Source organism: Dendronephthya gigantea, unplaced genomic scaffold, assembly GCF_004324835.1.
Source record: "Dendronephthya gigantea isolate DGI-Jeju-01 unplaced genomic scaffold, DenGig_1.0 000005F, whole genome shotgun sequence".
NCBI lineage: Eukaryota > Metazoa > Cnidaria > Anthozoa > Malacalcyonacea > Nephtheidae > Dendronephthya > Dendronephthya gigantea.
In genome coordinates this window covers 2,890,353-2,911,849 of record NW_021163015.1, presented here as the reverse complement: position 1 = coordinate 2,911,849, position 21,497 = coordinate 2,890,353, and the positions used below count along the sequence as shown (strand labels likewise).

At 38.3% G+C, this 21,497-nt stretch overlaps 5 protein-coding genes and 1 long non-coding RNA gene across 7 annotated transcripts; 3 read left to right on the top strand and 3 right to left on the bottom strand.

Annotated features, from left to right (window-relative positions):
* Nucleotides 1-189: 189 nt before the first annotated feature.
* Nucleotides 190-5,479, top strand: LOC114516302 (RNA-binding region-containing protein 3-like). Its single transcript, XM_028535735.1, has 14 exons — nucleotides 190-355; nucleotides 1,301-1,463; nucleotides 1,576-1,623; nucleotides 2,278-2,378; nucleotides 2,616-2,750; nucleotides 2,827-2,938; nucleotides 3,041-3,109; nucleotides 3,292-3,368; nucleotides 3,452-3,717; nucleotides 4,012-4,164; nucleotides 4,300-4,394; nucleotides 4,805-4,863; nucleotides 5,007-5,139; nucleotides 5,225-5,479. Exons 2-14 carry the CDS (start codon nucleotides 1,323-1,325, stop codon nucleotides 5,255-5,257), a joined length of 1,422 nt encoding a protein of 473 aa, XP_028391536.1. The 5' UTR covers nucleotides 190-355; nucleotides 1,301-1,322; the 3' UTR covers nucleotides 5,258-5,479.
* Nucleotides 5,480-5,738: 259 nt separating this feature from the next.
* Nucleotides 5,739-9,361, bottom strand: LOC114516299 (transmembrane anterior posterior transformation protein 1 homolog). The gene is made up of 14 exons (XM_028535732.1): nucleotides 8,782-9,361; nucleotides 8,484-8,614; nucleotides 8,267-8,397; nucleotides 8,068-8,111; nucleotides 7,885-8,000; nucleotides 7,672-7,804; nucleotides 7,208-7,305; nucleotides 7,071-7,140; nucleotides 6,901-6,981; nucleotides 6,707-6,816; nucleotides 6,509-6,574; nucleotides 6,366-6,434; nucleotides 6,182-6,261; nucleotides 5,739-6,018 (listed from the first exon to the last, which is right to left on the bottom strand). The coding sequence occupies exons 1-14, from the start codon at nucleotides 9,341-9,343 to the stop codon at nucleotides 5,763-5,765; spliced, it is 1,947 nt and encodes a 648-aa protein (XP_028391533.1). The 5' UTR covers nucleotides 9,344-9,361; the 3' UTR covers nucleotides 5,739-5,762.
* LOC114516305 lies at nucleotides 8,328-9,144 on the top strand. Its single transcript, XR_003686285.1, has 3 exons — nucleotides 8,328-8,417; nucleotides 8,702-8,799; nucleotides 9,064-9,144. It is a non-coding gene; the product is annotated as an uncharacterized LOC114516305 (long non-coding RNA).
* Nucleotides 9,362-9,760: 399 nt separating the features above from the next.
* LOC114516300 (cilia- and flagella-associated protein 206-like) lies at nucleotides 9,761-14,371 on the top strand. The gene is made up of 17 exons (XM_028535733.1): nucleotides 9,761-9,890; nucleotides 9,976-10,059; nucleotides 10,196-10,286; nucleotides 10,379-10,480; nucleotides 10,575-10,661; nucleotides 10,781-10,939; nucleotides 11,024-11,116; nucleotides 11,194-11,312; nucleotides 11,409-11,528; nucleotides 11,633-11,737; nucleotides 11,851-11,937; nucleotides 12,022-12,132; nucleotides 12,224-12,366; nucleotides 12,502-12,598; nucleotides 12,839-12,982; nucleotides 13,618-13,706; nucleotides 13,924-14,371. The coding sequence occupies exons 1-17, from the start codon at nucleotides 9,783-9,785 to the stop codon at nucleotides 14,063-14,065; spliced, it is 1,881 nt and encodes a 626-aa protein (XP_028391534.1). The 5' UTR covers nucleotides 9,761-9,782; the 3' UTR covers nucleotides 14,066-14,371.
* Nucleotides 14,372-14,376: 5 nt separating this feature from the next.
* On the bottom strand, nucleotides 14,377-17,323 carry LOC114516303 (dopamine receptor 2-like). Of its 2 annotated transcripts, none has more exons than XM_028535737.1 (2): nucleotides 17,129-17,323; nucleotides 14,377-15,632 (listed from the first exon to the last, which is right to left on the bottom strand). In XM_028535737.1, the coding sequence occupies exon 2, from the start codon at nucleotides 15,580-15,582 to the stop codon at nucleotides 14,527-14,529; it is 1,056 nt and encodes a 351-aa protein (XP_028391538.1). In that variant the 5' UTR covers nucleotides 15,583-15,632; nucleotides 17,129-17,323; the 3' UTR covers nucleotides 14,377-14,526. The 2 variants fall into 2 exon arrangements, with proteins under 2 accessions (XP_028391538.1, XP_028391537.1); XM_028535736.1 differs by lacking the exon at nucleotides 17,129-17,323 and adding an exon at nucleotides 15,770-15,822.
* A 1,510-nt stretch (nucleotides 17,324-18,833) lies between these two features.
* LOC114515737 (nucleotide exchange factor SIL1-like) lies at nucleotides 18,834-21,477 on the bottom strand. Its single transcript, XM_028535023.1, has 5 exons — nucleotides 21,361-21,477; nucleotides 20,553-20,948; nucleotides 20,159-20,456; nucleotides 19,561-19,890; nucleotides 18,834-19,393 (listed from the first exon to the last, which is right to left on the bottom strand). The coding sequence occupies exons 1-5, from the start codon at nucleotides 21,416-21,418 to the stop codon at nucleotides 19,102-19,104; spliced, it is 1,374 nt and encodes a 457-aa protein (XP_028390824.1). The 5' UTR covers nucleotides 21,419-21,477; the 3' UTR covers nucleotides 18,834-19,101.
* Nucleotides 21,478-21,497: the final 20 nt, after the last annotated feature.

Genomic DNA, 21,497 nt, shown 5'->3' with positions numbered 1-21,497 from the left:
AAAAAACTCTGCCAGTAATTTTGTGTTTTGATGTGGGCTGCTTGCAGATGTTTTTATTGAATTATCGTTTGAAGATCGTGGGCATAAATCTTTACGTTTTCATAGAATGTCTGCATATATACATTGTCCCTTTAACTTGAGATCAAAATGCTATTTGTTGAAAGATCCTGCCAGCAACAATAATATGATGTCATTTGTATCGTATTACTAATACCCTTTGGTTTTGTAAAAGACATTTCCCAGAGGAAAATATGTTGGTGGATAATCGTGCGGTTGCAACTCTGCTTGAGTAAACGGTTCGTGCGTGAAATTTTGTGCTTCGTCGCGTCTGCCTGGTCGGGGGCTCTTTTATTTGGTAAACATTTGCGATATCTATAGCTTATAATAGTGCGTCCTTGCACGAAACGGAAGTGGGTAATTTGTCTACGAATGTTTGTATTGTATGAACTTTTTTTGCGGGAAAAATAGACGGATGAGAATTCGGGGGGTTATAAAACGCATTTGTAAACATTGCCTATTTTGGCATTGCTCGAGACTTTAATAACGAGTAGAATATATCGACGCTCTTTACTCTTTGATCATTATACACGTTCAAATTATCAAGTTTATAATAGACATTTTTTAATGTTAATCCTCTTCAGAATTTAGGAGGGACCGAAGGAAAATTTCGTTCAAACGAGTCCTGGTCCTAAATTTTAATGCTTGCGTTCGCTTCCAAAAGGGATAAAGCAAAACGCAAAATTTGCCGAGCAATATTTTGAATTTGCAAGCAATATAATTTTAAATATTAATTGCTAAAATGCAACGGAAAGTTCTTTGTCCGTTATCTGAATATATAATAAGAAATTAATAAATAAAAAGGTCAAAGACATGGAGCATTCATGACTTGAGTAGATTGTTGCGCGTAGTTGTCGCATGTGCGAATATAATAAAATGCATGAATATAATTTGTGTTGTCTGCTGAATTTTTATGTTATATTGTGGCTTGAGTTCTTCTTTGATAAACGGTAATTGGCGCTATAAACTTAAGAGTAATAGCAGTTGCGTCTGCCACAGCTGTTGTCTGCTAAACTGCATTGGTCTTTATAAGAAAACAATACTAACGCAATGCATTTTAATCACTTTGAGAAGAAATCGTATTTGTTTGATTGTACTTAAACGACTCGCTAATTTGTACGTCATGTTTGGACCATACAGGCCTGCGCGTGCAAGGCTTGGTGCGCACATATGGTATCATTTTGGGAACTACAAAAATTCTCTGCCCCTCTCTCGTTCACCTGAGGGCACTTTATTCCGGTAGGGGAAATAACCCCGTATACAAAATGGCGCTCACACATGGGGATGCAACTGCGGAATTGTTGGTGAAAAATCTCCCAAAACAGTTCGCAGATGGCGATAAAGAGTCTTTTTTACAGTATTTTGGTGCTACCGATGTTGTCTGCATGGGATCTAGAGGAAAAATGGTAAAACATTCCAGATATTTGTAGTAAATACTGTCCAATATTTACTTAATATAAACATTTGAAAATTATGAGTCCAAACCCATAGTAACTCAATTTTATTGTTTATTTTAAGCGCAATTCAGCATATGCAACGTTTGTAGACTCTTCATCGGCAAAACAGGTATTATTGGATAGTAAAAAACGTTTTGTATAGAAAACATTCAAACATGTGTTTAAACGTCCCCCTACGTCCCCCCCCGGCTCTAAGTAGGGATTCTACTACCCCCCCTGCTGGTAGGAAAGTGATATGAGCAGATATAATTTATTGTCTTTGATTTAATGGACTCAAGTAGTATTTCCTGTTTTTCATTCCTGACACAAGCAAGCGATGATTGATGGTTGAAATTATCAATCATACTTTATTAATCATGTAACATTATATGCATGAATAAATATGAGAATTTTATTACAATAGCAGTTGTAAAGATTTAGGGGTCGATAAAGTGGTTTTCAAACCGTATAATTATTAAATTGTTAGTTGATACTTAAAATCTGTTGACAATAAAAACCAGAGATATTCTACAATTTCTTGAACTTGAGGAGCATTTGATTGGCAAGGTACTTAAATTTGCATGCTGCATTTAATGTCTGCTCTGAATCTCAGTTTCAAATCAAACATTTTCACTTTCCAAAACACTCACACCATATCTCATTTTTTTGCTATTCTTATGTGACAAAAGGTTTGCACTCTGGCTGCCAATGCTGATAGATTACCAGCCTAAATTCAGACCCCAAATAATTTTCTGTCAATTTTAACCTCAGGGTTTTATTCCAGGCCCTTGCTCGACTCCACCAGCTTGAAGTACTTGGACAGAGACTTGTGGTTGAATTTGCAAAAGCTCAGCACAAACATTTGGCAGGTCAGGAAAGGACAAGGTACAATGTTTAATATATCAAATGAGATTATAGAACTGACTGAACTGTAAGGTATAGAAGATTACAGAATTCCATAGGAGTTGAACCAGAGTCCTGTTGCTGGCCTTTTCAATAACTTCAATTATAAAAAAAGAAAAAAACATAGCTTTTAAACAATTACACAAGAGTTGACACAGCTCATGACCAGTTGCAGACACACACAGAGTTGGTTTCTAAAATCATTTTGTTAACACTCAGGCTATCTCCAAGACATGAAGATGTCGAAGCTGAAGACGAACTAGAACCATTGGAGGAAGAAAAGGAAAAAATTCCTAAAATTTCAGATGAAAATGTGAACTATGATAAAGTCGATAAAGTCAGCTCAAAGTTTGGGTAAAAACAGCAATTGCAAAATTCATCAATTGAAGATATTTTCTGTTAGTTGGATAATCAAATTATTTCATTTCAGTCTTAACCACGGCAGAAATCCGTATCTCCACTATGTATATCCTCCTCCAAGTCCCACCATCATAACAAACATTGCAAATGCTCTCATCTGTGTCCCAAAATTTTATGTTCAGGTAAGAGAAGTGTTGGAGAGACATAGAAGATGCTTTTATTTCTTTTGTTTCAGTTCAAGATTCTTTATTTATTACATATTTACTATCGTTTTAATCCTCCAGGCCTTGCATCTAATGAACAGGCTAAATCTTCCTGCACCCTTTGGTTTTCAAACACCAACGCCGCCATTTGTAAGTAATTGATAGACAAACAGAAATTTCACAGCACACGCGAATGCTCAGTGCTGGGGCCCGGTTTTTCGAAAGGTGGACAAAGTTGGATTGCTTTATCCATCTTTCAAACAACAACCGGCCTTGACCAACAGGATTTCCGAGGATGTCACCTCGAAATATTGCAAGCTTTTCTTTGCCAGCCAGGTGAGACGCAGACTGAGGAAAATGTGAGCTCAAGCGAAGAATCCGAGCTTGAAAGCGATAATGAAACCACACGGTATGAGGAGAATTACTTCAATGTGTCATTTGCATGGCTTCCCCGTCTGCGGGGTTAACCGCAACAATTCGTTTTTATTTCAGTGCCATCCACGAGGCACGCAAGAGACCGTCGACTGGAAAGAAACCAAAGCAAAAACGACTTCGTGTGCAAGCAAGTCAACTCCTTCACCCAAACCAACCAAAACTCTCCACCTCCAAGCCCCACGCTGTACAATCTGTGTTTGAACAAGCAGTCGGGAAGCCTCAACAGCCAAACAAAATTGGAATGAAACTGGCTGATACAATATCAGCGATATTTGAGGCTGGACCCCAGATGATTGTTGCCAACGATGATGAGAAAAAGAAAGGTAGAAATTTTTACCGGCATGGGATACAAGTGCGTGGGGAAGTCGCCTTTGTCTTCCTGTTTTCCAGAGCTTGATCGGAGCTTGCTTAAGATTTCCATCTGTTTTTCTGTCTTAGTCAAACGAGAGCAAGATTTGCATGAGTGTTTGAATGTTACTGTGCAAACTAATCAAATGCTCAGGGTTGATTTTGTTGTAAGCTAGCTGAAACTTGATTGAAATACAGAAAGGTTTTCTTTGAGAGAAGTTGAGTTTTCTATTCAACAATGTTGAGTTTACCGGCGGTGGTGTTTTTAGGATACGACGAAGCACCTTCAGGATTCGGTAAATTCGCGCCATCGACACAAGATGATGAAATTCAAGATAGCGATCTTGAGGATGAAACGGAGGAAGAGACCGGGGAATTTATCTCTCTTCACGAGCTGAGGAAAAACAAAATAAGCAGAGAAGGTAGATATATGCTTTCATATAGTTCATCATGTCCCGCGCCCTGCTGGTCTTCGTGTGTGTGTGTGATTTCACTCACCATATGACCTCCTGGGTTAAATCATCCCTCTTATCAATGTCAGGATTATTTTTGTCTAGAAATGAAATCTCTATCAGCGTTCAAGAACTACTCTTGCGGTGAACCAACGTGTCGCCTTTACGTAAAAAACGTCGCAAAACAAGTCGAAGTCAAGGTACTTCCCAAACACTGGTTTCTCACACAATAAAAAACTTTTTATGTTTTTTTAGCACCATTCTTAGAAAGAGGAATTTATATTATAACACAACCTAAAGCAACGAATAATTCCTTGTCACGAACACAACTTAAACTCGCATTTTTGTGTTGCTAGACTGTCGCTCCATCATTTGAACGTTGGCTATGACAAACGTCATGTCTTGACGAAAATATTTCGTGAACTTTAATCGGATAATGCTAGCTTTTAAGCTATTCTAGTTGTCTGGATACCTTATTTCGTGCCGTAGTCTGTTAATCCAAACGTGCGCCTTAAAATCCGGTTCGGGCCATTCACATAAAGAAATATTAACTAAAAAATCCGCGCTTTTAGACCAATATTTGGTTAATGTCTGTGAAATATTATTCTAGGATTTACGTCATGTGTTCGGTCGATTTATCAATCAGGACTCCGAAGAAAGTAAACTTGGGTAATCTCTATTTTTCCAGTTCTGTTAGTTTTACGTATAACACTTATAATCCCTGAATTATGAAATCCGTAATCCTTCCTGCTATAGAGAAAGCTTTTCAAGCACTTTTTCTGCAAGTGAATTACTTGTCTTAACTTGTTTAGTTTTGACGTTCGTCTAATGAAAGAAGGTCGAATGAAGGGACAGGCTTTTGTAAGTTTTGCAAACGAGAAATCGGCGGAGAAAGCGTTACAAGAGACTCATCGATATCTTTTGTTTGGAAAACCACTTGTCGTTGTAAGTTGAATACTGCAACATTTGCATTTGAATGATGTAAAAAATATTGCAAGCTGACGTTCTGCACATATTCTCTTTCATCCAGCAATTCGCGAGGTCGGCTAAACCAAAATCATGACAGAAGAAGATGGCAGTTATGATCAGCCAAGTCGCATCTGAAGGTAGGAGGACTCCATGACCAGTCCGAACTTGAGGGAAACTTCAGTCACCAATGCAAAGCATTATTAACAGAGACTTACAGAGTACACTTGTGTGAAACTATTTTTGATAATGCTATTCATGATCATTTATAAATAGTTGTCTTAAATAACTAACTGACAATCATCAGAAGAGCTTGAATTAAACAGCTTCGCAGCTGAGTAAACAATTAGTATAATTAGAAAATTTTGTCTTTTGTTGTCCCATCTTCTCTTCCTGCAAGTAAATTCGGCGATGAATTCTTTCTAAGAAGGCAAAGCTATTTCGAGTCGGGATCCTTGGACTAAGGCTTGTTTTCCACTTCAACCGTATCGTAACGTAGCGTATCCGAAGTTTCGAACAGAACTAATGACTTTAAAACAATGAGATACGCTACGATACGGTTGAGGTGGAAACATAACAGCGAATATTCTTCTGTTTCAACTTCAAACAATCCTATTGCTACATAAAGTATAACGGTCTATTTCATTCAGAGCCTTGACTTGTCGAGTTTTCGTTGTCTTGTTCGCAAACCGCTGGTCTCTGTCCAGTGGATCTGCGACCGGAAGTTGCAGGTCTGAGGGACTGGGACTACTGTCCATATATGGCTTGGTTTCGTCGTTATTCGTCGTCTTATTCATGACGTAATGACTTGATAATCCCAAGAGGACGATGCTGTTGAGGATTTTCACGGAGGTTAACCTAAAGGCGGATTAAATACGGTTGAAAATACATTGTGTACTGGACTATATATAGATCAGTGACCATGCCTGCCAATCAAAACCACTCCCAACATGGCGGCTCATTTAATATTCGCGGCGACAAAGGAATGCGTTATCCAGTTGTATTTTAGATCAGTGCCTACCATAAATAAACTAGTACCAGGACAACAATTCCGGCGGCGGTACCAGAAATTTGCACAGATTGACTGGTCACACGGTACACCTGACGTGAAAAACAAGCAGTAAAAGAAGATTATCTACAAGTTCATTGGTGTTTCCAAAAAAATAACCCCTTTAGTGCCCATTCCCCTTCGCGTTCTCGCTTACCACGCAACCCAAGGGCAGAGGAATGAACCCGAGTCGTCGGGAGACCAAATCAAAATGATCAGAACGTGCCTAGACGAATAAAACGAGTCTCATGAATGAAATTTCTCACCGAAAAATCACGCAAGCTGTGATACTGGACCTACCCGCTGACCAAAAAGTCTGCTTGTTGTAGCATCCAGTGAAAGTAGAGCTCTATACTCGCGATAAACCTTGAAGATTAGGATGACTTGATTATTTCATTTCGAAGCAATGTAAGGTTATTATTGCGCATGACACTTATGACAGAGCGCGAAATATTGTGGCAAAGGCCTGGGACATAACCATATGCGCAAGTGACATACCTCGCTTGAAATGCAGTTAAATTTTGTAATGAAAGCATGTTTGATCCAGTCAACAAACATTTCGGAAGAAAGCAGCAATGCAAGCGATGGTATTAACTCGTACAAGTGATCTAGAAATAGAGGGATATTTAGGAATAGATGCCTTCGTTATCAGGTATCATCACATGGTATCCACAATGCACACAATATCTCACCTAGGTTCCACTGAAGTTCATGCATGTTTCTTAGAGCCACCAGTGAGACTAAGACAACATAGTAAAATCTTTCCCTGATGTCTAGTTAAAAAAAACTTTAGATAGTGAAATTTTCAAACACAAACTGTTCAGCGGAAATGACAAACAACGAGACTAGTGGAATACTTCACCTGCACAGGACATTTGAAACAGATTATTTTTCTCAAATTTCTTGAACACGCAGCCTTTTAATTCCACAAACTGTAAAGATAAAGTGCTCTTAGTGTTTGCGCGCTCAAAAAATATTTCAGCGCAAAATATTTCCCACCTGGTTGGATACCATGACGACCATAAGAACTTTATTGTGAGAATTAATTGCCACGTTTAAAGTGATAGCTTGGAAAAGCACTAGCACAGCGTGTAGAACTGCCATACCATCAAGGAAGATAGTAAATGAATATTATGAGTGTAGCGTTATAATATTATAGTGAGACATCGTCGCCAGAATATTTCGGCGTCATTTTGGTAATAATCCATGTTTATTAGTGTTCGATTTAGGATTAGAGTTAACTCTAATCAATCATAAAACTAATCTAAGACTCAATCCTAAACTAATCTCAAGGATTAAATTCGTGGATTCATTGAACCATAGGTCGAAGAACGTGGAGAATTGGGACAGAGAACTCAGAGAAGAGAATTTTCCGAAGCTTTTTTTTTCATCTAATGAAAGTGTTCGTCCATTTTATCAGTGGCAGAGTTTGATATCTTTACTATTATATTTCCAAAGGATACACACATATACGGAAGCTAGCCCAAAATGTAATAAAATCGTTACAAGACTTCGTTTATGTCTGCGTTCAGCTGCAGTCCAAAATAGAGTATCCAGTGTATCCTGACCAATCGATGAAAATAATCTATCTGCAATCTGAAATAAGAAACTTTGTTTTGAGATTTCAGTTTTCAGTTACACCTAAGACTAAGGAAATGCATTTCACAGCTACTTACATCAAGCATGTTATAAATAACGTACAATTTGATGACGGATTGTCCGCGAACGATATGGTACAAGATTGACAGATCAAGACAGTTCATTGCAGCGCAGCAGGCAAGAAGAATAAGACCTGGAATTCATGAAAGAACAGTTGAGAAGAAAAGAAACGTTTGGTTTATCAAATTAGTGAGGCTAACCTCGTAGCAAATCACATATTTGATGAGATTCCAGCAAGGAAAACCTAAACAAATGAAACGGAGTATTCTGTAGTTCAGACTCAAACTTTCAGTCGTTTGGACTCAAACTTTATTTAGTTGTTTGAAGTGCATGAAGAGGAACCATAGGTTGGAACCTGGAGTCACACATTGTAAAAAGGATTAAATTGTGCTTGCTCACCCACGTCTAAGAAATTTAAGGCAGATGACATTTCCAAGAAGTTTTAATACAGCAAGCAGAACTCGTACAGGAAGATATGTGAAAACAAATAAGAAGCAATCCAGGCATAGGAGAAAACCAAACCACATCAACTAGAAAAGGTGAAATGAATGTGAGTAGTCATACAGACAATTGTCTTCTCCTCATCTCGCATATCTCTTGCTGCTGCCAATAATACCTTCTCCAGTTCACGTGGTGTTTTCATGAATGTATATACTTTTTCTCGTTGATCAATGTATTTCTCTTCTTGCTCCTCAAAGAGATAACCTCTTGTCATCTCAACTCTCAGATAATGAAACAGAGAGAAATCTAAACAATTATTTTCCTTTTGTTACAAAACATTGGAATATGAACCAATATGTAATGGACTATTAATTTATTACAATGGCTGTTTAGGTGGTGATTTACTTATTAGTTCTCAAAAACTATTGAAAACTCAATGGTATACCATTTCACCCTATTACAAACATACAAACCTTTCCTGCTGTTTTGGGGTAAGTATTTGGATGAATCAATAACCTCATGATCACCCACATCAGTAATTCCATGGAGATCACCCTTGGCATCATCATCGCACAAATCAATGTTTTCACAGTGTTCATGATGGATTACAAATTCTTGCTCAGATGATGGTTGTTTTGATGTTTCCATACATACAACATGCCTCTTTCGAATCTTTTTATGGGACCCAGTATAAGTTGGAACAGAGTTTGTAGGTTCATTATTAATGTCTGAACTATTGACTTCATTTACTGAAGTGTGAGAAGATTCCATCCCATTGCCCTCGGTGGGATTGGATCCTGTTGGTGCATCAAAAGATTTCATAGTATCATTACAAGTCACAGTTTCTTCTCCAGCAGTAAGTGAATTGCCAAGCGTATCTTCATTTAACAAACACTTGTCTGTATTTTGTATATTTGTTGATTTATCCACAGATAGTGTTTTTTCAGAAACAGAATCATTCTCACTATCTTGCTCTTTTAAATCTCCCTCTTGGATCTCTGATGTTTTATTGCCAAAGTCAGTTACCCCTGCCATTAAAGAGAAAATCCGTGCAGATTTTTATCCAGTCTACGTTCTGTTTCACTCCTGGCCAGAGATTAACTTTGAAAGTTAACGTATGCAAGCTGTGATTTGGCTAAAGCTTTGCTTCCTTGCGTAGACGTACAACATAAGTGATACGCAGTATTGTTTTCCTGTTCTTCAAGTCCTTATTTTAGGCTAAAAACAGTGAAGAATGCGTATTTTTTCAAACACCAGTCCGCCATGTTTGTTTCGCGAAAGCGGTGACGAATTCGGTGCAACAATTGGCGCACGCTGATTGGTTGATTCCAGCGTTCGTCACCAGCTCTTCTTCTTGCTCAGCCTTGTTGCCATAGCGATTGACATAAACTAGCAATATGGCCGCTATTTTTTTGCTCAAGTATTAGCTTCCCAATACATTTTGTACGAATTTTGCATGTTATAACGCTGGATCATGTCTAAGACGCAGGCAGAAAGTGTTATAAAGAATATCATTCGTGAAATTGCACAGGAATGTGCAGGAAGAGGTCAAGCTGTCTCGGAAACATTGGTCGCATTCATGGTATTAAGAGTGTTTACTTGTTATGATTTATATATTAAATTGAATATCAGTTGTTATTATTGTTTTATGCATTGTTATTATTCAGGTGAAAGCAGTTGTCCTGGATCCCACTAATGGCTTTAATGTTGATAGAACATTAACAAAGGATGATGTTGAAAAACTTATTAAGGTGTGGATACTTCGTACAATTCCAGTCACTCATTCCTAGTATAACGGAGACCTTTGTGGTGAAGTTGCTACTGTTGGATGCCACTGAACACATTGCTAGTCTTTGAATAAACGTATTCTGCTGTAATTTTCTTCAGCTTTGTGTTTCAAGACTATTGGACAACCAGTCAGCGTCTCTGGCCACTGTCAAGATGCAGGTCTACTTCGACATGAACTACACCAGCCGAGGTGAATACCTATTTGCATGAGTTGCTTTTTCCAACAGGATTACAGTTCTTCATTTTAATATCAAACCCAATTTTTAATTCACTTTTTTCCAGCTGATTTTCTGGAAGAACATCGGAGAGTTCTTGAGTCAAGGTTAAGTCCAGTTGTGCGCGAAATAACGGACAGTAGAGCAAGAAATAGAGATGAACTCGAAGGTGAGGGGTTCAGGATATTTCAATGTAGAAGAATTGAGTAGATATTTCATATAATTTTCGCTAAATTCAATCCAATTTCTGGTTAAATGCTTAGGCTTGTATAGAAAGATTGTTTCGTGCGTATTGTTGAGATCCGGGCTTGGCTCTCCTACGGATATTGCAGTTGTAAGGGAAGCGACAGGTAATTGGCTCTCTTTAATAACCATCTGTTTATCCTTCCTTACACTCCAATTTTCTGTATAAGAGTAAAAATATTCTTGCCCCTTAACTCTGCCTAAACTACCAGCCCTCAAATTTCAGCTGCGCTGCAAAGCGTTTTCCCTCACACGGAACTTGGGACATTCATGTCTCTGAGTAAACGAGACAAAGAGAAACAGCTCCAAGAACTCACCCAGATCGTCTCTGGAATCCGGCTGTTCAACAGAGAATGTGGCAAGGGAGGAGATGGCATTGATGACTGTAAGTTCAAGAGTTTTTTCTTCAAAAAAATACCAAAATAGTTAACTAATCCTGTTAATGAACGAAAAATATATCATTTAAAAGTGCCAGCAATCTTAGCCGAGGCAATGCCATCCACGAGCAACAAAGTTCAAAATGAGATTGATACAACGCTTGAAATGGCGTTCAAATTCACAGGTACAGTTCCATCGTTTCCTCCGATCATTTTTGATCATTATCCTCAAAATGACTGACTAAACAACGTCGTCTTTCAGCCATAGTTGAGCATTTCTTGTCAAATCCGGGTCGCTTGCCTGAAGACGTTTCTCTGATGTTGTTGAAAGAATGTCTCATGAATTTAAGGCAATTGGAAACATTTTTAAGTGTGATTTTGGTAAGGCTGTTATGACTTAGTTTATGAATTGTACGCGTGGTTGCTGAACCACTATAGTTATAACTTCTAAAGCGAATTTAAAAAATTATTTCAAAGCACGATGTTGTCGATTGTGCGAGACAAACAGAAGCACTGGAAATTCAATTCAAAGCAAGAATGGAGAGTCTCCGAAGTACAGTGCAATCAAAAACTGCCGTTCCAACGGCACAAGTTTATGTAAGGAAAGAAATATGGCGTGCCTTAATTTTTCGTTTTCACGATTTTCCCTGATAATGATGCTATACCCTCTCTCTGAATTTCTCCTTTTTCATGGCGTGTAGCCTCAATTTATAAACCTGTCGCATATATGGAATGGTTTTCAAGACGAGATGGTTTTACTAAGTGTCCTCAGTAATATCCAGAGCAGCTTGGGACCTTTCAGCAAGGTGATGATGTTTTCTTTTGGAATTTTTTGAGGTCTTAATACATCTCTCGGATAGCATGCATGCATGTCCTTGTGTGTCGCAAAAATTTTCAAAACTCGGGTTTATCGTTCTAGGTTATCTGGGAGCTATTTCCAGATGAGATTCTTGAGAGGCTCTTAGAAGGGATTAATGTGAAGACTGATAATGATCGTTTAATGGAGGTAACGTACACCCGCTATGGTCAAGATATGACTCTAAGAACACGCCCTAAAGCTCGACACAATGTTGACTCTCCCCTCCTGTAGACAAATGATGCAAACAGTCGCATTAATCCTCAGAATATTGATCACGATGATTTTGAAGTTTTATATCCGGAAACAACGAAGAATTTTGATCGTTTGCCCATCTTGTATAGGGTAAGAAATACAAGTGCTTTTATACTGTTTTAGTAATCGCTTAGGATTTAGCAAAGCCTAGAGTCATACAATATGTATTATCCTTTTAAAGGGCTTTTGTGCCTGGTCCCTGGTGAGTGACAAGAGTTTTATTTTGCCCTCCAATCCTGCTATTGGAGTGGTGCTGTACAGCAACAATTATTACGCGTTCTCTACCAAAGATGCTTCGTATCAATTTATGGAGGAGCCTGAAAGGTTGGTATATATAAAGTTTGCATTGAACAAAAAACAATGGTATTCCGTAAATAGCGATTGGAACTGTGAATATATATCAGTCCAGTAGTTTGTTTGGACCGGGCGGTCAGTTGACATTCGTCTTTTTTTTCTCAGGTATATTGCTGACGTGGCATCGGCGGCGAAGAAGTCACCAGAATTAATTCAACTGTTGGAACTTCACGCGCAGTTTGCAGCCATCACTCCGTATCAAGTTAGTGTCAACGTTATAAAACCGTTTAATTACAACTAGGAGAGAGGTTATTCAGAGACAAGTATGGGCGTTCGTTAGGGAGAGGCGTTTATTAAAATGAGGCGTTTATTAGAGTGAGGCGTTTATTCGAGAGGGGCGTTTATCAGAGAGGGGCGTTTATTCAAGGTCATAAGGTATAAGGTAAAGTAATCTTCCTTTAACGCATCTTTATCGTGACCCGGGGGTATTTATCTCCGCCAGGAGCAGGATTCCGGGAGGTACACGGAAGCTCCTATCACGAAATGCGACAGTGGTACCCAGACCGATACTCACTTCTTAGAGTCGAATATTGTCAAATCTTACGAATGGAACGAATGGGAGCTAAGAAGAAAAGCTATTAAATTGGTAAGGCTTTATTTTGTAACTGTTCATTGGAAACTCTATCGCCCGCGTCTGTTCTCTCTATTGCCCCGATTAGCCTGATCGAGAATACCATAAACTGATAGCTGTATTCGACCCTGATTAACTAGGTCGAGTATACTATAAACTAGTATATTTTACCACGGTTAAGGGGCTGTTTACATGAGCCCGGTTACCCGAGATTCAACGAAGCGTGAGAGGACTTTGAGGTATTGAAATAAGTCTTTATGACACCAAACAAGCGCATTCTATTGTTGTGGTGATTATACGACTGCCAGGATCATGTTATCTGCTCATTTCAATACCTCAAAGTCCTCTCACGCTTCGTTGAATCTCGGGTAACCGGGCTCATGTAAACAGCCCCTTAGTATACCATAAGCTGGTATATTGGACAATGATTACCACGGTTAAGTATACCACAAGCTGGTATATTGGACCATGATTAATTAGCCTGGTTGTCGAGTATACCATACATTGGTATATTAGACCCTGATATCAGCCAGGTCGAGTATACCTAAAACCTCGATACATTCGACCATCATAAACCTGTATCATCGACGTGCGCTCACCACGGCGAGCTTGTGTTATTAGAATATCTTGAATATGACAATCATTTTCAGGCGAACTTGAGGACGAGAGTTACTCATTCAATGCAAACAGATTTAAGCAATTACAAGGGAGATAAAACAACACAAGTTTATCTACCAAAGTAAGCAATACTATCATTATTTATTCCCATACAGCTAACCTGAATGTCTTCTTTTTCACCTCTGACATTGCATTTCACCCCTGTGTGGTGATGATCTGGTACTCCAGATCTCGATGGCCTTGCTATCACCTCCCCCCACCCCCCACAGTCCTTATCACCTCTCCCCCACTCCCCCACAGTCCTTATTGCAACTAAACAGACTCCCCCACGTGTCTAGGGACAGCGAAACGCAAACAAAACGCGAGAAATCGACAAGCGTTCCTAAACCATCTCGTTATATGGCGGGGTTACGAGGGTGTAACTCGACTAAAACCACCATCACGACAGTAGATCTTACCCTGGATGTTGACCAAACATAATGACGTCATTACATCATCTACTAATGTCACTACGTCACCACTGACCTCACTACATCACCCGGACGGTGATTGTTGATTGTTTTCACACGCGATGTACAGTTGTATATAATGTAGAGTATCAGTTATTTTTAATGAGCATGAAATCCGTGGGAAATAATTTCATTTACTCATAATATCATTCAAAAAGTTTTTGCTGTGAACTAGGCTCCCGTCATTTACGCTTTATAGGCTGCCGCAAGATAAACTTACCAAGCAGTCAAATGTATCACAACACGTTATCTTTACTTTGATAAACACAAATGAAACACAAATTTAAACGTTAGTTGAACAAGACTAAATACTTTACGTTTTACCGTCAAATGCTCTATTTAGTTCTAGAATGAAGAGTGAATTCAAGTTATTTAACAAGTGCATAACTTATTATCTATCTTACTGGGGCTTAAGCGGAACTAAATTCAACATTAGCTAGTTTTTTCCTGCATCTTCATTTCTTCATAACTGGCAGAATCCTGGGTAAACCTCATGCTTCGTGTGTTTACGCTGCTTGTACCGCTCATTAACCGGCCGCTGCTTCGAGATCGCCCGCACACGATCTTCTTGATAGCTTTGCGAAAATCTTTATTCAACGATGCGTATATTAACGGGTCCAGCAAGCTACTGCTGTACTGTAGCATCTTTACTGCGTTGATCACCTTAAACGTCGGTAATGCGCAGTCGCAGCCCGAGCAACGACGACAAATGGCGAACTTCAAGTTCATGATAAACGTCCCGGACCAACACAAGATGAACGCGCACACTACACCAGCTAGAACTCCCGCGGCCTTCACTTCCTTGATGAAAGATGCAAGAGTGCTTTTGTTGTGATTCTGAAGTCCTTTAATCCGGCGAACTTGTTTTCCCGCCACGCGTGCTATGCTGACGTATGCTGCTATGGTTACGCACAACGGAACCAGGTATCCCAAGACGGTAACCACGAGAGTTCTTGTTGTCGGATCCAGGCTCGAAATGAACCTCAAGGCGTAGAAAAGGATACCATACACCCAGCCAAACGCAATCATAATCCCACTCTTTCTTGACGACATGATTTTGCGATACGTGAATGGATAATGGATGCAGGTGTAACGATCGATGCTGATCCCCATGAGGTGCACAATCAATGTCACTCCAGTTATTTGATCGATGCCTTTCCATGCTTGTTGTAGATCTGGATGGTTGAAATGAAACCAAACGTGTCCTTTGATCATGTACGCCATGTAAATAGGCAGGCATAGCATGCCCACGAGAGCATCGGTCACGGCAAGCGATGTGACAAAAACGTTGGTTACGGTTCGAAGTGGACGAAATCGAAGAACGGCGGCAATGACCAAGCTATTTCCAGCTATGATACAGGGAATGAAGAGGCTCAACGTGAGAATGGTTAAGATACGATCACTCGTGAATTCAACTGCTGTTGTCACGCCCTCCCGTGGTGGAATCCCAGAACTTGAGTTTACCAACGTTTGATTATCCGTTGCCATTGATATTGCTATTGTAGCCAAAGTCTTATTCCCTCTGTCGCTTACTTGGCCTATAAATAAAAGAAAAACGGCTTGTTTTTACCACTCAGAACCTCAACTGTTTGAACATTTATACTTTTGTTAAATTCAATGAAAACATCGTGAATTGCAAACGGGCATTTTTGCGAAACGAAGTTCTTTTGCATACCTTCCGTTGCTGTTCGATCAAGTTTTTACAACCTACTAGTTTTAACGTGAAGTCCAATGAAGTCTTTGATAACTCTTTCAACGCTTTTTTAATTAGACGGATTTGATGATTGAAAAATATATTAATTAAAGGGCGAAAATATTGCGAAGCTCGTCGCGGTTGACTATTGTAATTAAGATTTCTTCTAATTGGCTTTAATTTGCGAGGCAGTTCAATTAAACTTGTTCTAAATGATGTCCTAAAGATGTTTATATCCGTGTGTGTTCTATTTCATATCCTTTCCAAATGTTCCGCCGCGTTATTTAGATAGTCCATCATTAATCTGCCAGTCATCACACGTTCATTTACGTTTCTTAATTTTGAACTGTCGTTAGAAATTGTCTTCCAACTAGGGAAAGCAAACACGAATGACATGCAGCCCATTAGTTAATAAACTTGGACATGCTTTATAACGAGAACTACAGGTGATATCCGGACATATGCTATGATATGTAACTGATATATAACTTTCTCAAAAGGTCGTTTAGTGTTGGTGAGGCAATTCTGATCCAACCTAAGCTAGCATCATGCAGACTGATACCATTCAATTCACATTTCACAGCATGCAAACATCAGATCTCTCATAACCGTTTTGCCAAAGATAATCACATTTTTTTACGTTTTGTAAATTTAAAATTGAGAAGACACTCAAGACAGCCTGTCTAAGAGACGCCGAATATATCACCTGAAAAGATAGCGTAAATTGCTGGCATACTGTTTGAGCAACTCATACAGAGTAATAAATATGTATAAAGAAATAATTATGGATACTTGTCATCTAAATTGTTGTATAAATTTAGTCCATTTTTCGTCAGCATACGTCAGCGTATATTAGACTCTAATGATCTCTTAAATGATGTTTCCCTTGTATTAAAGAAATGGCTTCCTATAGGTCGGTCAGCCTCTAAGTCGTTGTTCTTGACATAGATATTATTTCCTGTTCTTTATGAGCAATGGAAATGGATGTGTTATCATGCGTAATAGGAAATTTACGTCAAAAGCTGTATGGGAATGGAATAAAGGAAATGGGTCCCGCAATAAATCGTGCAATTAAATATATCCTGAACGATCATTTATACCACTCATGCAGCGCTGTTTAAAAAAGGCTTTAAAATGCCAGTCTTTAATGTAGGCTCACCTTCGCGAACGGTTTCCTAATAAAATGTGATATTAGTCTGACTTCCTAAGAAAGATTAAGTTGTATTTTTTTTATTTTAAACCACCATAAAAGTCTTCAAGACACCTACGTTTTCTATCTGTCTACCTATCATTATTAAGATTGGAAACACAGATTAAAATGATCATTTATAAAGGCAATACCTTTATTGGACGACGCTCCACTAGATCTTTCGATAATATGTCACACTAGACTCTTGTTTAAATTGTGCTTTAAGGAATGATAAAGGGAAAAAAATTCGCAGAATTTCCTCTGCCTCAATTGATGATACAGCAAAGTAGTGATCTGCAATGGACTCACAAGTTCAGCCAAGACACACTCAAGTCAGGTCACTCAGAACAACGACACAATCTGCTTGACATAATCTACTGTAATCTTACTAAACTTCACACCACATTTCTACTGACATAAAACTCATTAAGTTTGACCTTCCTGAAATAGCACACACAGCTGCTAAAGTGATTTTCAATTTTGTACACATGCACTTGCAGTGTTTGTGTTATAGCTATCTGACAACGATGACGGATTTAATATATAGCCTGCTTAATGATATTTCAACAGCGGTGCTGGGCTTTGTAAAACACGCAAATCTCCTCAAGATGTATTTGGCGCAAGGATTCTCACCATGCGAAGTTTCAGGAAGTCGTTTTCATGCATAGAAAATAAGCGAGGTGCAAATGAATTTTACTAATAGCTATGTTGACAAAAGTACTCGATCATGTGGGGTTTTGTCAGCGACACAATTCCCATAATTTGCTTTTGCAATAGACCTTATTGTTCATAGATAGATAGAAGAAATACTTAATAATAAATGAGTTCTGAAAACTAGCTTGCAGCGTGCACAAACTTCTTGCCTTTTTGCTTGATCACATGTCACTAAAGAACGTAATAAATGACCTGAAAAACGAGGCCTGAAATAATTATCTTTCTCCTTTATTTATCAAAGAGAAATGCTTCTTCACGGGAAACATACTCGCATGCAGGGCACAAAGTTTTTTGGGGAGGCAGGAGGAGTGTTTCTTATGACGATTAGGCGACTTTCAAATACCATAGCCATAGGAAAGCTGGTGACTGATTTGGGGATAGAAATTAGAAAATTTTTCATTCTTTCATAAACATACACTTACTCATAAGCTAATAAACCAGATTTACCATTCAGTTTATGTGTTTTTTCTCCACATCAAGGGGGAAGACTTTTTAATCCAAATTTTCATCCATTTTTGCTGTGTCACACCTGAATTATAGACACGTACGGTCTGTTAAATTGTCATTTTGACGATTGACGTAAGTGCAGTAAATCTCTGCAAGCGCGGCTGTCTTTTATGATGTATTGAAAACTGGTTTGATCTTGCTCTAATGTTTGTGTTTAGAAAATAGGACTTTTGAATTAAACAAGATTTGTGGACATAGTGTGGGATTAATGACAGCGAAAGAATATTAAATAAAAATAATGATGGATGATACGACATCACATTTAAATGATTGGACTGTCTTTACGTTGCCTCTGTGACCACGTCGACAGGATATTTTTTAAGGAATTTTGACTAGTAAGGTATCTGGACTTAGCTCAAGACTTAGCTCTTGACAGTGACAGGAGTGCCAATTCTTTAGAAAAATCAGGTTTATACTACTATGGTGAATGCTTCCGTATATAGTTTTTCCCTGAGTCTTTGGGTTTCAGTTGGCACCGTGGTTCACTAGGAACTCTTGTGTGTTTGCCTTTGACAAATTCAAAGCAATAAAGCTTGATATTCGTATTCAACTGTTGATATGTTGGATCAAATTATGATCAGTTTTCAAACCGTTTTCGTTTAAGTTACTAGTATATTCACACTGACAATAAACACTCTTGATTTTATAGATGTTAACAACTTTTAAAACAGCAATGATAATAAGATATTTACTGTATCAAAGTATGCTATCTTGTCTTGAATATATTTAGTTAATTTCTGTAATAGAGCGTTCATATTCACTCTCCTAGCTCAGGGCGGCCTTTAGGTCAAAACGCAGGAACTCCCATCTGTATCTCAGGCGAGTTGCTAAACAGCTATTTCACACATGACCAAGCGTCCTGATCATCCCTGCCTATCTTCCAACATCTGACAATGCAGAGTGACTACCTACACTTTTCTTCAATAAGTTCAATTGAATCAGTTAGTTTCACCAATGTCTCTAAATATCCTGTATCGTCTTGGTTGTCCCTAGCTATGTCACGTTGCCACTGCTCTCGCCAAAGTTTAAGCGCGTCCCTAAGTCTCGTATCTCGTTTCCATTCTGCACGACATGCGGGCAAGAGGATCTGAAATGCTTGCAGAAGTTTTTCCTTCGTTTCATTCTCAACTATTGTAATAAGAGTCGTTGATAATTGACACCAACCCTCGTCGTAGATTGCTTTTAATAGAGGAGCTCTAAAAAGAACAAAAACAAAATGTGAACACGGCTTGATGAGCGGTGGACTGTGAAACATACCTTACAGTTTATTCATTTCTGTCTAAATAACCTCGTTCCCATCATAGCAAGTACACATGGAAACTAGGCATTTGCGTGTGTTACAAGATGGATTATAGCTGCTCACTTCAAAACTGCTTTTTCATAGTCCTGAATTCCCATTTCCTTTGCTTTTTTTCTTATGTTGTCCATTTGCTCTGTCAATAAATCGACCAGTAACGTCAACGCTTTGATTCTTAACGGTTCACTTTCATCTTCTCGGAACAGCGAGGCAAGAATTGACAATCCTCCAATTTTGAGAAACTTTTTAGTTCCTTTAGGAAACAGTCTCAGCATGGCTGACATGGCATAGATTGCTTTCTTTCGCGAGGAGAGTGTACCGCGAGTGTTTATGAGAATTCTGGTTAACAATTGAAGTGCTCCTGAGTTCAGTAGACTTATTTGAACAGGTAGGTTGCTAGAGAAAATAAACGGATTTAATGCTGTGTGAAAGACATAAGTTGAAGACGTGCATCTGAAGTACTTGTTTTGAATTTGATGAGTAGATATAGTTGAACTTGGACAGGTTATTTATATTTCTAAGTGTTCAACAGGGACCTCTAAAAGAATCAAATAGCTGTATTTATGGCTTTCCGAGAGCTTTCTAGAGATCAAATGAAACGGTCGAATAAGCCGTTTTCCGGCGTACTCGACCATGGTCGAATAAGCCGTTTCCCAGGCTGTACCTTTGGGCAGCAGATCCTATGACATATGCGGCATGACTCTGAATCTCGTTATCAGTTTGATTGAGCAAGTTTACGACTAGTGCTAATCCTCCAATCAAGTCCAAATCCCTTGCATTATCAATTTGATGGACCAGATACTCCAATTCCTCCAACACTGCTAATATTTCTGACTTTTCAGTCTTGCTATTGTTCAACTTAGCAACAAGTTCTTGTATAATTTCAATGTCTTTTTTCATCCAAATATTTGCACCATGAAATTCTTGCTTTATTTCATCCATGCTCCGGTATTTGTTTTTCTCTAAGACAGTTTAATTATAAAACAACTGTGAGCAAATTTGTATAGTAACAGTGCAAATTAAACCCCATCCCCTAAGTGACAACAAAATATTCATACCATGCATAATGCTGGATTCATCATTTAGATCTTCACCATGAAATTTATCTTTAAAATCTTTCAAAGCATCCTTTAGTTTTTGCTTTGAGATGATATTTTTATCAATCTTGATAAACTTTTGTTTTTTTGAATACTTTGAACTTTGTTCTTTATTCTTTCCATGCGCATCATTTGTATTTTCGTCCATCAACTTCGCTCGTTTCTCACCAGTTTGCAAGTCAATCTGAACATGCAAACCAGGAGGAATTGACTGGCCTTCTTTCACGTTTTGCCACTGATTTGTTGCATGAAAGACATCATAACTGTTATCATCATTTATAAATGTTTGCTCTTGATCATCACTTTCGTTTGTACTTTCCGATGGAACTAACACTAAGTCCTTATCTTTACTGTCTTCTAAAGTAATAAAAAATACTCCATGATAGGCGTATCCAAAAATTCACATTATGGAAATTAAATCTTTGGATCAAGGCTAAATTCATTCTTTTCCGTTAGTTTATATGAATGTTTAAACAGTTGTTGGTCCCATCTGGGGGTTAGAAATTCATCTGGATTCCCAGATCTAAATAAAGTTAATTATTAACCAGATTTTAGATTACAAAGCAATACATGCAGACTTTGGCATCAATGTTAGTCTCTTTTCAGCAGCATTGACGAAAGCTCGATGGTAGATTGATAGATCACAAAAATAAATACAAACGTATTAAAGGTGACTTCACTTTATACTCATCGATATTATTTATTAAATACATAATTTTTATTTAACGCTATAAAATGCATTCACTTTTCGCAAGCTTACATCACATACCTGAGCAATTTATTTTTATCAGCACAAATATAAGTAAAAGTATGACATTTTTACACATTTTTGACACAAAAACAGATTCATTCAAATATCTTGTTTACTATACGAAACATACGTAGACTTATAAATGCTGATTCAGC